The 16,390-nt window shown below is 43.6% G+C and overlaps 1 protein-coding gene across 1 annotated transcript; it reads left to right on the top strand.

Annotated features, from left to right (window-relative positions):
* Positions 1–4,892: 4,892 nt before the first annotated feature.
* On the top strand, positions 4,893–10,440 carry ftr82 (finTRIM family, member 82). Its single transcript, XM_041894552.2, has 8 exons — positions 4,893–4,970; positions 5,211–5,842; positions 7,717–7,812; positions 8,085–8,318; positions 8,631–8,790; positions 8,988–9,038; positions 9,209–9,277; positions 9,476–10,440. Exons 2-8 carry the CDS (start codon positions 5,249–5,251, stop codon positions 9,994–9,996), a joined length of 1,725 nt encoding a protein of 574 aa, XP_041750486.1. The 5' UTR covers positions 4,893–4,970; positions 5,211–5,248; the 3' UTR covers positions 9,997–10,440.
* The last annotated feature ends 5,950 nt before the right edge of the window (positions 10,441–16,390 follow it).

Raw genomic sequence — 16,390 nt, 5'->3', positions numbered from 1 at the left:
TCTAATTCTAAGTTTGGGTTTTCAGCTGAAGTATCTGATAGTTTTAGGAGAAGCCCTGACATTTTTGTAGCTGGCTCACAGCAGTAGTGCTGTTACAATTATCAGGTCTGTATATCTGTGAGTCTTGCACACACAAAACAGAAGACAACAATGCAATGCTTTATTTATTGGTTGGATTGACTCTGTATTTCAAACACACAGGGTATACCAAACATTAGGAACACCCCCCAACCCCCTTTTGCCCAATTCGTCGGGGCATAGACTCTACAAGGTGTCGAAAGCGTTCCACAGGGATGCTGGCTCATGATGACTCCAATGCTTCCCACAGTTGTGTCAAGTTGGATGAATGTCCTTTGGGTGGTGGACCATTCTTGATACACACGGGAAACTGTTGAGAGTGAAAAATACAGCAGCGTTGCATTTTTTGACACAAACCGGTGCACCTGGCACCTATTACCATACCCCGTTTAAAAGCACTTCAATCTTTTGTCTTGCACATTCACCCTCTGAATGGCACACAGACACAATCCATGTCTCAATTGTCTCCTCCTCCCCTTCATCTACACTGATTGAAGTGGATTTAACAGGTGACATCAATAAAGGATCATAGCTTTCACCTGTATCCACCTGGTCAGTCTATGTCATGGAAAGGTCAGGTGTTCTTAATATGTTGTATACTCAGTGTAAATGTAGAGTCGTGATGAGCTTCAGAGGACATACAATTCCATTGCCAATGACAATACAGAGCCAGCTAACAGACAACTGGACTGTAAAAGCATAGGACTAACGAACATACAAGCCCCTGAAGACAGCTCCATATCAGAAGGACCTAAATTTAGTTCAGTTAAGGACAGACTCCAATAAGACAATCAAGTGTTGTGATTCAATATCAATATCATATCACACCCTTTATAATTGACAGACAGGTGGTCTTTCAAATGAATGTGACTGTGTAGTCAAAGTTAGTTAGTTCAGTTGCAGTTAAAGTGAACCATGACACTATAAAAGCCTTGGCACATTCAATAAAGATCTGTTTATAGGGAGGCAGTTATGTTGGCCCTTTCTTCTTCTGTGGTTTATTTCCACAGGATGTAGCTGTAGTGAATGAAGCAGGATGACTGGACTAGCACAGTTGGGATCCTGCTGTAATGCATCACTATCATCTGGCTCACCTGACTCACTCTGCTTGTTGTTCAACATGCTGAACTGATGATGACAACGGAAACACATGATTGACATATCACCTGATTGTTTATCTAACAGAGAGTGGTGTTCATATGGACTCACTGGTTGCTCTCATACATTTACATGCAGAGCCAGTGTTAAATCTACAACACACATTTGCATAATATGTTTCTGTCTAAAGTACCACACAAATGTCATCAAAAATTATATTTAGTCCTCAACCACAACAACAATTGTCCCTTTTCGCCCCTATTTGTTGTGGAGGTCTGTTTTACAGTGTGCAGCAGCAACCTGTTCCCTGCGATCTGGCCCCTGTCCAGACTCCTCCTCTCCAACCCTGTGTATCTGCCAGCCAGCACTAACAAAGGTAACCATTGTTCCAAGGCACACTTGTAAATACCTTGTCTGTCTCCGTATTCTGACCAATCACACACAGACACAGCCGGGTCCTTGACTTCTAGCTTGCGTCTCAAATGGCAGCCTATTCCCTACATAGTTCACTACTTTTGACCAGCACCCTATGAGCCCTGGTGCACTCTATAGGGAATAGGGATACATTTGGGAAGTATTCCTACACTCACACAGCCATTTGTATTTTCTTACTCACTGACTCTCCACAACATCATCCCCTGACTGAAACCTCCTGGTTACCCCCGGTTACCCCTCACTACACCTGACACAATAGAATGTTTGGTTTAATTAATGTTGACCTTTCACCTTGTAGACTGTAGGGTTTTAAGCCTGATTGATCAAAAGACATGTTTATAGCAGACATGCATTTATGACAACAGAACTGCTTCCTCACAATTCAATAACTTTGAGTGATGGGCATTAGGCTTTGAGTTTATTAAGTACATTGCAAGAGATTGCACCAGGCCTTGTGCATTGCTTTTCATAAAAATGGGAAGTGTCTGTACCTAATCAGATGAGCCTAACTTGTATACCTGTGTGTTGTTACTGTATAACTAGATGTTTTTCTTACACAAATCAAGACCATGCATTTGGCAGCGTATGACCCTTTCCCTCATAGGCCAACCCTCTCTCTCTCTCTCTCTCTCTCTCTCTCTCTCTCTCTCTCTCTCTCTCTCTCTCTCTCTCTCTCTCTCTCTCTCTCTCTCTCTCTCTCTCTCTCTCTCTCTCTCTCTCTCTCTCTCTCTCTCTCTCTCTCTCTCTCTCTCTCTCTCTCTCTCTCTCGTTAATCAGTAAGGAAAACAGAGGGCTGCTTTTACTCTGGATAGGCCAACTTTCCTGGTATCTGATCCACACAAACAAAAGAGGAAGGAAGAGAAACTGGCTTATCAGAAACCTGACCAAATATGGAGAGAGGCGAAACTATCTCTGAAGTGCAATGAGATATGCGATGAGGGAGGAGTTGCATATGCGGCCTTGCGCAAACGGTTGGTGCATATGTTTCGGTGGCCCTGTGATTTAAATAATTGTAACATACTGTACATTTAGTATGCCTATCAACTCTTCTGGAATAAGATAATTCAGCAAACCATTTTACCTCTAAGGTCCACTACCTCACACATTACTTTGTGGCTACAGGGTAATGAGTTTCTCCTATAGGCCCTCTTTAGTGAACTAGTGAGAGAGAGAAATGTGCACTAAAGTATGGCCACACCCTTGGCCCAAGAGGAAACCAAGGTTACATTGAAATGCAAATGAGCTAGTCCGTGATGTCATAATTGATCCAGAATTCTAGGGAGAGTGGGCCATCCCACTGGGCACAGATGTTAATTCAATGTCTATTCCATGTTGGTTCAACGTCATTTCATTGAAACAATGTTTATTCAACCAGTGTGTGCCCAGTTGAGCATTGTGCCAGTAACCGAAAGGTCGCTGGTTCTAATCCCCGAGCCAACTAGGTGAAAAATCTGTCGGTGTGCCCTTGAGCAAGGCACTTAACCCTAATTGCTCCTGTAAGTTGCTCTGGATAAGAACGTCTGCTAAATGACTAAAAATGTTTTTTTAAATGTATTTAAAGCGGAAATCAGCAGTTGAAACAATAACAAAGCATCCTCCCGGCCCTTTTCGATAAAAGCTGAGGGATGGGCCTGGAGAAATGTATCAAATAAAAAAGAAATATCAGCAACTCTGGTATGCTCCCATGATGATTTAATCAGACACACACAAAAAGACACCGTTTCGATCTGAGTTGGATCTTCGTCAGGTCATAGACAAATTAATAGACAGAGCTATGGATGCAAGGACTGACCATCCATGATATCAGAAATAGTTTTAACCATGTTTTGAGGCTATATAGTGTTTGTTTACGTTTACTTTGTTTACAAACATTGGAGTACAACAAGCTTATATTTGGGGTTCTGGTGGGGTATGACAGCTGAACTAAGCTCATGAGGCATTTATAAGTTATATTCTTCAAGTATCAATGGGTACATATAATTAATTTATAATTCCAAAAACGTATGTAGCAACTGCAGATTAACCCTTTAAAGGCTGACTCTTTAAAGCCTTTGTAATATTACAAAATAACAGCCTGTCATGGGAGAAAGAGGATAGGATGTTACTTGACAATAGAGAAACCAAGGTGTGTCTCTTGAAAGATGGACTCTGCTGGTTATAGACTACAGCCAATAAAGACACAGCATATGTTTATACTGTACATGCTAAATACTAAAGTAACAAGGGTCCTTAAGTCATGGGTTAGATGTGCATTTTTACTTGGCACAATATCATAAAAATATATGAAGCATTCAGATCGACATCAGACAGATAAACCTGTAAGAGATAAGAATGTTTTGTCAAAAAATGTTTCCGTGATTGCAATGTTCTCTTTTGGCTGCCTCTAGTGTTTGACACGCATCATATCTACTGTTACTACTTCAGTGGAGGCTGCTGAGGGGAGGATGGCTCACAATAATGGCTGGAACGGAGCGAATGGAATGGCATCAAACACATGGAAACTGTGTTTGTTGTATTTGAAACCATTCCACCATTGCGCCATTACCACGAGCCTGTCCTCCCCAATTAAGGTGCCACCAACCTCCTGGGATTCACCTGTAGGGGCAGTTAGACTAGTTCAACAGGCTGCAGTTTAAATATATAGAATAACTTCTGTCCTGAACTCCAACTGCTCTTTGTCAAAACACCTGTGGCAGGCAGTTCAAACAGTGACAGATACCGCTGTTTGTTTTGGGTCACAAAAGGTAGAAAAATACATTTGAAATGTATCCTGTCCTGTTCGTGGTGGGAGCAGGTTTGTTTGTTCAGTGGGTGGACTCCAGCCCCTTCAAAACCTGATCTTCTACTAAATGTGCATTTGTGTCTATTCAGCTGCATGTTATGTAGGGCCTATGACATCTATAACTCTGTTCACAGTTCCAGTTGAGTTTGAGAGTGAAAATGGGAAAGACTATTTATAATTGCCGTACAGCAGTCTCTGATCAGTACACAAAACTTCAGAGCTAATAAAAAACAATGATTAACTGATCCAGCCTGCAGTGTAGTTTGTTCACTATCAAGTCAAATACAGTTCAAATAAAATAGAATCAGACCAAACACTGAAACCAAAAAGAGATTTTTTTGCAGCAGCAGTTGGTGCCTCCCTGTGTTCTACAATTCATTCATTCTCCCTGCCTCAGCCTATCCCCTGTTTTCTATCTCCTTTCATCCCGCCCCCTCGCTCTCTCCCCCTCCCTTTAAGTCTCCTACAGCCTTTGCTCGACCTGTTTATCTGAACTGGGCTGAGCTCTACATACTCTCAGGGAGCACAGGGGGAGAGCCTGCTTTCAATCAATAACCTCTGGAATTCAGAAATACAAGTAGGTCCTGTCTCTGGCAGGCTCTGCCACACTCTTGTGGACGGCGGACTCCCTAGTGCACTGGTTAGATCCCTCTGTGGATTCCTCTCTCTGTCTGCCTCTCTCTCTCTCTCACACATACTCTCTCTCTCTCTCTCTCTCTCTCTCTCTCTCTCTCTCTCTCTCTCTCTCTCTCTCTCTCTCTCTCTCTCTCTCTCTCTCTCTCTCTCTCTCTCTCTCTCTCTCGCTCTCTCTCTACAGGTCTGAGGAGTGTTTGTGTAGTGTAGTGAGTAGTGACGATGGCTGATCCCATGTCTTCGGATTACTTCAGCTGCCCACTGTGTGTGGGGCTGCTGAGGGACCCCGTGGCTATCCCCTGCGGACACAGTTTCTGCATGGACTGCATCAGCGGCTACTGGAATGAGGCAGACTACACAGGGATCTACATCTGCCCCCAGTGTAAGATCACCTTCACCCAGAGGCCTGTGCTCAGGCCCAACACTATGCTCACCAAGGTGGCAGAGAAGATCAAGAAGACTGGTGCCAACCTCAACCTGAACCTCACGCCCCCGGGGAACACCTTTGCCGGGCCTGCCGACGTGCCCTGTGACTACTGCTCTGGGAAGAAGCTTAAGGCTGTTAAGTCCTGCCTGAACTGCCTGGCCTCATACTGTGAGAAGCACCTGAAGCCTCACTACGAGTCGGCCACATTCAAAAGGCACAAGCTGGTGGACGAGCTGGGGAACCTGGACAGAAAGATCTGCCCCCAGCACCAGAAGTCCCTGGAGCTGTTTTGCCGGACCGACCAGATGTGTATCTGTGCCATCTGTACTGTCAGTGAACACAAGGGACATGACATCGTCTCAGCCGAGGCAGAGAGAAGTGAGAAACAGGTAAGGAGTGGAGACATGTTTCGTTCTATCTATCTGAGTGTCAGGCTTAACTGTGAGTTTTATGGGAGTAGCCCAGACCTTGACTTGTAGATTTACAATGTTTCACAGAATGATTTGTTATTTTGAAATCAAAATATGAATCATTGAAACTGAAATCAAAAGTGTGATGTGAGGACACCTGGCATACTTTACATACAATGTAAAGAACTTGTTCAGTTGGTCATATGGCAGAAACCAGTACAATGATAGCATACATCCCAAAGGTACAAGGCACAGTCACTTTAACTGTGTGTTCTAGAACTGACTCAAAGGTAAACTGACTAATGGTTTATTCACCAACACTTCCTTCCCTCCTAAAGAACCACATTTCTCTCAGTGAGCTAACAGAACTAGGTAGTTAGTCAGAGGGGAGATACGGGACAGGGATGTGAGTGAGGGGCCAGTGGATTGTGGTGGTGCATGTTGAAGATCCAGGAATGTGGGTTTAGGCAGACGTGTAGTATTTGCAACCCCCACCCTCACTCCTCCACCCACCGCCACCACCCCTGCAACGTTTGTACTTTGACCCAGCTAGCTCACCAACCAGCCAGCGTTACCACCCACTCCTACAGGGCAGGCACACTCACACTCACACAGCCAAAACAAGTACAACTCTCTGATTAGCTGTAAGGTTGATAGAGGAATGTGTTCTTAATCTGTGGTAAAAACTCCTTTAAGGCTTGTGGTGTTCCAGCTGTGCTTGCTGGTGGGATGAGATACACAATGTTCATGTTTATGATGAACAAACCATTGACCTGACCATGACCAGCCACTGCATCCAAATCGGTCTCCATTCGAATGGACTGCCAGAATTGTGGGTCTAAAAGCTACAGTTTTTAATACATTTATATCAAAGACATTTATATGACATCATCGTAATACTGTGAAGCAAAGCTTTTTACAAACGCTGTAATTCAGCCTTTCTGTCGTTGCTAAATGGGGAGACTGGTTCCTCTCATCCCCAGATTTACAACCTGACTCTCCTCTCCCATGGCTTCACTCCTTCTGTTTCACGCTCCCCTCCCTCACTCCCTCCCTCTCTTCCCCCAATCCCCTCTCCCCAGATTCCCCACATTCCTTGAGCTTATCTTGAAGAATGGGTCGGTAGGTTTTGAGTAAAGGCTGAATTAGAAGCTCTTTCTCTCTCTCCTCTCTATACTGTATAGGCCAGTATGTGTGCACCTTGAAACATCTCTTTAGAAGTCAGGCATACAGCGGTAGTTTCACATTCCTGGCATGGTCAGGATTCCATTAGGCTATTTTTTCCCCTCCTTCTGAGATAAAGCCGCCCATACTAAGTAGATCTTTAGAGCTATGCTTGTTATGGGAAAAAAAGCACTATTACTCTCATAGTATAATCGCATCGTTGTCACATAAGATACTACGTTTTTTTACTTAATAAAGAGACACAAAAAAAGACTTATTAACTAATAACAGTATGAGAAATAAGATCTTAATTGTAGAGTACAACATAAAAGCATGCAGTACACTGTCACAGTTTACCACAAATAAACCATTCAGTGACATTACATAATCAAGCCCAAGTTGGAAGGCATAGCAAATCTAATGATACTAATCGTGAACTGAATGACATGCAAGGCCATTAAATACTCACTCACAGGAGGCTGCTGAATGGAGGATGGCTCAAAGTAATGTCTGGAATGGAGTAAATGGAATGGTATCCAACACATGAAAAACGTGTTTGATGTGTTCGATACCATTCCATTAATTCCGTTCCAGCCATTACTATGAGCCGTCCTCCCCAATTAAGGTGCCACCAGTGACTCACTTGTAAGAGGTATTGTGTTGATGATTCTGTGGTGTCACCTCAACAGAAACTCCTGGGAGTTGCTCAAGCTGAGATCAGACAGAAATGTCAGGATAGGGTGAAGGAGCTGGAGGAACTGAGGACAGCAGTGGACTCATTAAAGGTAAGGAGAAAATGTCTTGAAAACATTGTCTGATGAAACACTTCTATTTCATACACTAACTCATAACTGCTATGTCATGTTCAATTTTTAAAAACACGTTAGAAATCATTTTCTTGTTAAACTACATTCCTGATTCCCAATTAAAGCAGAGAAATGTAAATCAACCTCATGTGTGATGGCCTCTTGCAATGATGACTGTGTCTTCTCTAGAAATGTACATCTAGCTTATGTGTGTACGCCTCTTGACCTATTAACTGTGTTGTCCTGTCCAGAACTCAGCCCAGAGGGCCATGGCGGAGAGTGAGAAGATGTTTGAGGACATGATCCGCTCCATCGAGAGAATGAGGTCAGAGGTGACCAAGCTGATTGGCATCAACGAGAAGGCTGCGTTCAACCAGGCCGAGGGGCTGGTGGAGAGGCTGGAGCAGGAGATAGACGAGCTGAAGAAGAAGGAGACGGGACTCAAACAGCTGTACAGCACGGAGGACCACATCCACTTCCTACAGGTGAGACAGAGGACTGCATACATTTACATACGGTACATACTGTATGTTCTGGACATTCTGTAGTACATACTGTACATTCACTTGTTATGGTGGTCAGGGGATGTCCACCAAATTGTAAAGTGCAAGAAAATTCTATCTGTAAAAGGTTCAATATTGCAATTTGTGTTTGGTCCATCCTTTAAAAAGGACTATGATATTAAGCAGCAATCAAAGTCATGGATCTCAACAATATGTTCCTCTGCTGCTTGTTCATTATTAGTCCTTGAACATGCTTATTTGATGACACTCATGATTATCTTTCTTTTTCTGCAGAACTTCAACTATCTGTGTACTCCCACAGATGATGGCTTTATCCCCAGAGTGTCGGTGAACCCAGACTTCTCGTTCGGAGCAGCCAGGAAAGCTGTGGCTGAGATCAAGGATCGTCTGGAGGAGCTGGGTAGAGAGGAACTCGTGAAGATCTCCAAGTCAGGTCAAAACAACATACCTAGCCTCCATTTCCAGTCTTTCACATGTCATATTTCAGAAGCAATTGTCTGACCTGTGAGACTAGAACATATACAACCAGTGTCTAACTGACCACCTTATACACAGTATATCTGAAATTCTGTTAACAGTAGCCAAGACACTCAATGTTTTGTTGATTACCTTTTATATTGCCTCCCACAGTGAACGAGGTCCCTGTTTATACGACAGAAAAGAGAGAGAGAAGCAGCAGAGGTGAATCTTGTGATCAGTGTATCTATGATGTTTGTTCATTGTGTAAAGTTAGATAACACACTAGCAAATTAAAACATTTAAATGGTTTGGGAGGTGAAGGCCTATGAAGACGTTCAATGCTGTGGCTTTGAATAGACAATGAGACGTTGTCTTCTGTTTTCACCTTCTAGTCAAAGAAGTAATGACAGTGGATAGCCCTCCTCCACCAGAGCCCAAGACCAGATCAGAGTTTCTGAAATGTAAGTACATATCTGTTCAATTAGCACCTACTCTCAAACCTGGTCCCAGATCTGTTTGTGCTGTCTTGCCAACTCCTATAGTCATTGTTTGGCATGACAGTACAAACCAGATCTGGGACCAGGCCTATTATCTCTTCATAAACCTGTTTTGACTCATAAACCTGCATCACACCCATTTGACTTCCATCCCTCCCTCAGACTTCTGCCAGCTGAGACTGGACCCCAGCACAGCCTACAAGGAGCTACACCTGTCGGACAGCAGCAGAAAGGTGATCCGAACCAGGGACCTCCAGCCCTACTCGGACACCCCGGAGAGGTTTGACAGCTTCGCCCAAGTGCTGTGCCGCGAGGCCCTGTCCGGTGGCCGCTTCTACTGGGAGATCGAGTGGAGCGGGGAGTTCTCCATGGGGGTGGCCTATAAGGGAATCAGCCGCAAGGGGAAAGGATCACTGTGTCTGCTGGGCTATAATGATAAGTCCTGGAGCCTGCTGTGTTCTGATACAGGGTACTCAGCTTGGCACAACAGGGTGGATAAAGCCATCAATGCGCCCCATTCACCGAGGATAGGGGTCTACCTAGACCACTCGGCAGGGGTCCTGGCCTTCTTCAGTATAGGCAACCATATGACTCTCCTGCACAGGTTCGAAACCATGTTTGTGGAGCCCCTCTATCCTGGCTTTGGAGTTGGAACCTCGGTCAAGATCTGTCAACTCAAATGAACACTAACATGTGCCTCTTATTCCTTGATGAAAAAGAACGTTTCGGTTTATTTTCCACATGGTGCCCTATGAATCATTTGTAGTTTGTTTTGTTTTTATTTGAGACTGACTGTGCCACATTGCTCCGTCAAATACTTCTATTTTATGCATTTTCTAAACATTTGGATGAGCAGAGGTCCTAATAATTACATTGTATGTAAACATATAACCTTAACCTTTATCCGACATCAAGTATTCTTTATCTAATGGTATTTTAGAAAAACTAGTATCTACATGGCCAACTAAATGTTTGTACTGTATGTAACAGTTAGCTTTTTATGACTAGAATAACTATTTTCAATAAAGATGAAATTACTACTCATATATACTTTTGTATGTGTGTGTGTATTACACACACATACAAAAGTATGTGGACACCCCTTCAAATTAGTGGATTCGGCTATTTCAGCCACACACGTTGCTGACAGGTGTATAAAATTGAGCACACAGCCATGCAATCTCAATAGACAAACATTGGCAGTAGAATGGCCTAACTGAAGAGCTCAGTGACTTTCAACGTGGCACCGTCATAGGAAGTCAGTTCGTCAAATTTCTGCCCTGCTAGAGCTGCCCCGGTCAACTGTAAGTGCTGTTATTGTGAAGTGGAAACATCTAGGAGCAACAACGGCTCAGCCGCGAAGTGGTAGGCCACACAAGCTCACAGAATGGGACCGAGTGCTGAAGCGCGTAACGCGCAAAAATCGTCTGTCCTCGGTTGCAACACTCACTACTGAGTTCCAAACTGCCTCTGGAAGCAACGTCAGCACAAAATTTTTTGTCGGGAGCTTCATGAAATGGGTTTCCATGGCACACAAGCTTAAGATCACCACGCGCTATGCCAAACGTCAGCTGGAGTGGTGTAGAGCTCGCTGTCATTGGACTCTGGAGCAGTGGAAACGTGTTCTCTGGAGTGATGAATCACGCTTCACCATCTGGCAGTCCGACGGACAAATCTGGGTTTAGCAGATGCCAGGAGAACGCTACGTGCCCTAATGCATAGTGCCAGCTGTAAAGTTTAGTGGAGGAGGAATAATGGTCTGGGGCTGATTTTCATGATTGGGGCTAGGCCCCTTAGTTCCAGTGAAGGGAAATCTTAACGCTACAGCACACAATGACCTTCTAGACGATTCTGTGCTTCTAACTTTGTGGCAACAGTTTGGGGAAGGCCCTTTCCTGTTTCAGGATGACAATGTCCTCTGTGCACAAAGCGAGGTCCATACAGAAATGGTTTGTCGAGATCGGTGTGGAAGAACTTCACTGGTCTGCACAGAGCCCTGACCTCAACCCCATGGAACACCTTTGGGATGAATGGGAACATCGACCGCGAGCCAGGCCTAATCGCCCAACATCAGTGCCCAACCTCAGTAATGCACGTGGCTGAATGGAAGCATGTCCCCCGCAGCAATATTCCAACATCTAGTGGAAAGCCTTCCCAGAAGAGTGGAGGCTGTTATAGCAGCAAAGGGGGGACCAACTCCATATTAATGCCCATGAGCTTGGAATGAGATGTTCGACAAGCAGGTGTCCACATACTATTGGTCATGTAGTGTATATATATACAGTATATACAGTATATTCCGGTTTCTGACATTGCTCGTTCTGATATTTCTGAATTTCTTTAATGGCTTTATTTTTCTGGATTATGTGTGTATTGTGTTTTTTGTTGTTGTTGTTGTTGCTAGGTATTACTGCACTGTTGGAGCTAGAAACATAACAATTTCACTGCAGCTGCGATTACATCTGCAAATCTGTGTACGCGACCAATAAACTTTGATTTGATATTTGCGTGCCTTTGACCTAATCTGTCTAACATGTAATCAACTTTTTCATTGCAACCTGCAATTTATTGTCAAGGCAAATCTAAGGCTGAGTGTACCCTTCTTTTTTTATATATATAATAGTATAATTGTATTTTTCCCCAGAGGGAACTTCAGTTGTGGCAAATAATAGTACAAATAGTTTAGAACATCATCATTATCATTATTTGACATGAAATGACAATAGTTTGTGAGCTGTCAAATCAAATGAGGCATTTTTCTTGAGGAAAATCTGTTTGACGTTAAAGTTATGTAAACTGTTTAAGGACTTAATGCTAACGTGGCCTGTTTAAGTCAACTAGGAGATTATTATTTGCCTCATTCCAGTGACTCTTTGATGCTGAATATCAGTGAAGGCAAGCCCCACGGATATTTACAATGGCCTCAATAGTGTTTAGTGTGAGACATGAACAGCCTAAATAATCACAACAATGATTTATTTGGACCTTGTGCTGTGAACAGTCCTTCATGACAAAACACTATGTGATTCTGAGTGAGTGTTCGTGATAGTCACTGATATTAATTATTTAACCTACCATAATAAAAACATGTTTGAAAGGATTGCCGTTACAGTAGTCTTGCCTGTCTTTTTGCTAAATGAATTTATATTCCTGTGTATTTATCAACTCAAACATATGTTTTATCCATATAGACAACATGCCCAATGAAGCAGCTTCAAGTTTAGTTTTAACACCACAATGATACAGTATTTCTGTAATTCTACTTCATGACAAAGTTTGTGTCCAGTGCCCTCTGCTAATAGGCTTCTTCTTCTTCTTTAAAGTTTTAAGGCTGACTACACCTATTGGTGTCTTCTTCTTCTTTAAAGTTTTAAGGCTGACTACACCTATTGGTGTCTTCTTCTTCTTTAAAGTTTTAAGGCTGACTACACCTATTGGTGTCTTCTTCTTTAAAATTTTATGGCTGACTACACCTATTGGTGTCTTCTTCTTCTTTAAAGTTGTATGGCTGACTACACCTATTGGTGTCTTCATCTTCTTCTTTAAAGTTGTATGGCTGACTACACCTATTGGTGTCTTCATCTTCTTCTTTAAAGTTTTATGGCTGACTACACCTATTGGTGTCTTCTTCTTATCATCCCCATCCAGCGTGACAACCTCTGACAGACTCATATTTCTGAATAAAGATCATACAAACAATAGGCTCCTAGAATAGGTTATAGTACATACAAGTTTTGCTCAAAGCAGCCAACTAAAGTAATGTAGGCAACGTAAGCTCAATCACAAAGGCTGGTCTGAGTGCATCTCCTCAGTTTCATTTAGTAGTACAACACAATTCACATTGCATTTTATCATGGGCACAGTGGACATTTATATATTTGATGTTTAAATGATGTCTTACCCCCAGAGTGAGAGTACATCACTTCTAGCAGATCTCCTTGCTGAGGGTAGAATTGATCTATTTTTATTTTTATTTTATTTTGTCATTTAGCAGACGCTCTTATCCAGAGCGACTTACAGTTAGTGAGTGCATACATTTTCATACTGGCCCCCCGTGGGAATCGAACCCACAACCTTGGCGTTGCAAGCGCCATGCTCTACCAACTTCTCGTGGGGTGAGCCTGATTTTCCGCATGTCACGCCTCATGCCTACAACATAGGAAAAAGGACACATAGTCAAAATGTCGATGCATCTACAAATTCAATGTCTACATTGTATCATATTTGATGAGTTACTGACCTGTCCATCCACAGGCTCGATCTGCTGTAGTCTCTACAACTGGACGAGTGTGCTTGGATCACACTGGCACAGGATGTCCACGCACCGGATGGCCTGAGGGATACACTCATGATGGACTGGAAAACAAAGAGACTTTTGGTCAGTGGTGGGTATTTTTCAATGCCATATCAACATCTTTATCTGGACAGAAAATGCATTATCATAACACAAACCCACCTTGAATAATGTGACAAGTGGTCCCTCAACACTCAATCCTCATGCCTCATTGTCTGTTCTTGTTTCCCAATCAACAGTCTGGATCTTCCTCTTCTGCCATGGTGGATGAGTAGACCTTACAGTGAAATTCTTACTTACAAGCCCTTAAGCAACAATGCCGTTTAAGACAAATAAGTGTTAAATAAAACATAGATAAGTAAAAAAAATGTATAAAAAAAGTTAAAGAGCAGCAGTAAAATAACAGTAGCGAGGCTATATACAGGGTGAACCGGTACAGAGTCAATGTGCGGGGGCACAGGTTAGTCGAGGTAATATGTTAATGTAGGTAGAGTTAAAGTGACTATGCATAGATAATAAGCAGAGAGTAGCAGCAGCGTAAAAGAGGGGGGAGGGGGCATAGAAGTAATTTAGCTCGTCTGGTAGGCTCGTGTCACTGGGCAGCTCGCGGCTGTGCTTCCCTTTTGTAGTCTGTAATAGTTTGCAAGCCCTGCCACATCTGACGAGCGTCAGAGCCGGTGTAGTACGATTCGATCTTAGTCCTGTATTGATGCTTTGCTTGTTTGATGGTTCGTCGGAGGGCATAGCGGTATTTCTTATAAGCTTATAAGCGGTGGCTCTACCCTTTAGGTTTGTACGTACAGTCACTGTGGGGACGAAGTCATCGATGCACTTATTGATGAAGCCAGTGACTGATGTGGTGTACTCCTCAAAGCCATCGGAAGAATCCCAGAACATATTCCAGTCTGTGCTAGCAAAACAGTCTGTAGCATCCCAAGTGGCGCAGCGGTCTAAGGCACTTACTCTGATTAGCATATTCTTGATGAGAACATTTTACAGCTTTAACTCAGAGGCCTTCTTTAATTTTTTTACCCGTTTTTCGTGATATCCAATTGGTAGTTACAGTCTTGTCCCATCGCTGCAACTCCCATACGTACTCGGGAGAGGCGAAGGTCGAGAGACAAGCGTCCTCCGAAACATGACCCTGCCAAGCCGCCTGACCCGCCACAAGGAGTCGCTAGAGCGCGATGGGACAAGGACATCCCGGCCGGCCAAACCCTCCCCTAACCCAGACGACGCTGGGCCAATTGTGCACCACCTCATGGGTCTCCCGGTTGCGGCCGGCTGCGATACCGCCTGGGATCGAACCCGGGTCTGTAGTGCGATGCAGTGCCTTAGACCGCTGCACCACTCGGGATGCCCGAGAGGCCTTCTTAATGTTCTTAGTTTGTTTAACCAGTGAAGTATTATCAAACCGAACCTTAATAGAGTTTTATTTTACAAAGTCATTTATACACAGCTCATCACCAAATTACCACAACCCTAGCTTCTAAGCTCCATCCCATGGCATCTCACAGAGCTCTGGATGACAGTGTGGGACGCTTCCCTCCCTAGCCATTCACACCAAGCCATCCCTCCCTCCCTCCCTCCCTCTCTTTAACCACCCAGCTGTGGCTTGGTCCATGTGTTCTATGTTCTGGAATTGTGGCGGGGGAGAGGTCACAGTACTGTGAAGCTCTCATTTTCCTCAGTGAGGCAACAGCCATCAAGAGGGCATGCTGTGTCTCCTAACAGCATGGACCCCAGCACCCCAAGGCTGGCTGGAGTACAACACAGCTTTATCTGTCTCCCTCTCTCCCTCTTTTCCTCCCTCCCTACCTCTCTCCCTCCTTCTCTCTCCTCTCTCTTTGATACAGGAGCTGTGCCAGCGTTTAGGCCTACTGATAGGCTCCCTGGATGTTGTCTCAGTGAATCATGACTGCTGAAAAGGCTCTGTGGGCTATTGCTCCTGCATGTCCCTGTATGGGAGGGAGTGAGGAGTGGACTGAAGGTGTGTGGGTGGGTGGGTGGGTGGGTGGTTGACTAACTCCAATTTCCTTTCAGAGCATCTATTGAAGACAGCCAAGATGCCCTTGACAACACACCATAATGGTAATCTCCAAGGCAACAAAGCCTTTTTTCCCCGGTATGTGCATGTATTCGTTCTCTCTGTTGTGATATGTCACAATATCGATTTTGTTTCAAGGACAGTCTGGCTTATTAGTCCTTTGTGTGCTGCTGGGCCTGTAATTTCTAGCTGAGATGCTCTTGAGGCATCAACAGTAAAAATACAGTGTGTGGTTTTCTGAATCATCCCCCAAAGGGACGGACACACACAGATACATTCACAGTGGCCTTGTAAAAAACTAACATGTTTGCTACATACAGTGCATTCAGAAAGTAGGGGAGACCGGGGATGGTTGTAACACATTTCACCTTTTCATCAGTTTCTCAGAGATCGTTTATGGCAGTGTATTCAAAACTTGATATAAACAACATACATCTGTCCTTTACAACTTGGTGTGGTTATTATATATGTAAATCAAACTGCAAATGCATGGTGTTGTCTTAAATACAAGAAGTGAAGTGTTACAATTTACCCCATGGTCTGGGTTTGTTGTAACAGTGCTTGGGGTGAATTGTAACAGAATGAAAAAGGGCATAAATCATGACATGCAACTTATTATTGAACGCCTTCATTGAGACCATGAGAGCAACATTGCCATGTTTAACATTTTGTTTGGCAGAAATATTAATAATAACATGTTTTTTATTTTAACCTCCACTAAATGGTATTTCTCAAC

This window comes from Coregonus clupeaformis, chromosome 13 (assembly GCF_020615455.1).
Source record: "Coregonus clupeaformis isolate EN_2021a chromosome 13, ASM2061545v1, whole genome shotgun sequence".
Classification (NCBI taxonomy): Eukaryota; Metazoa; Chordata; class Actinopteri; order Salmoniformes; family Salmonidae; genus Coregonus; species Coregonus clupeaformis.
The sequence above is the reverse complement of the archived record's forward strand: the minus strand, read 5'-3'. Positions and strand labels throughout refer to the sequence as shown.

What these genes read in the sequence shown, in the direction of transcription:
- ftr82 (XM_041894552.2), top strand. Translation starts at nt 5,249, where the DNA reads ATGGCTGATCCCATGTCTTCGGATTACTTCAGCTGCCCACTGTGTGTG. An exon ending in ACCACATCCACTTCCTACAG is followed by an intron (nt 8,319 to 8,630) that starts GTGAGACAGAGG and finishes CTTTTTCTGCAG; the next exon opens with AACTTCAACTATCTGTGTAC. An exon ending in CAGATCAGAGTTTCTGAAAT is followed by an intron (nt 9,278 to 9,475) that starts GTAAGTACATAT and finishes TCCCTCCCTCAG; the next exon opens with ACTTCTGCCAGCTGAGACTG.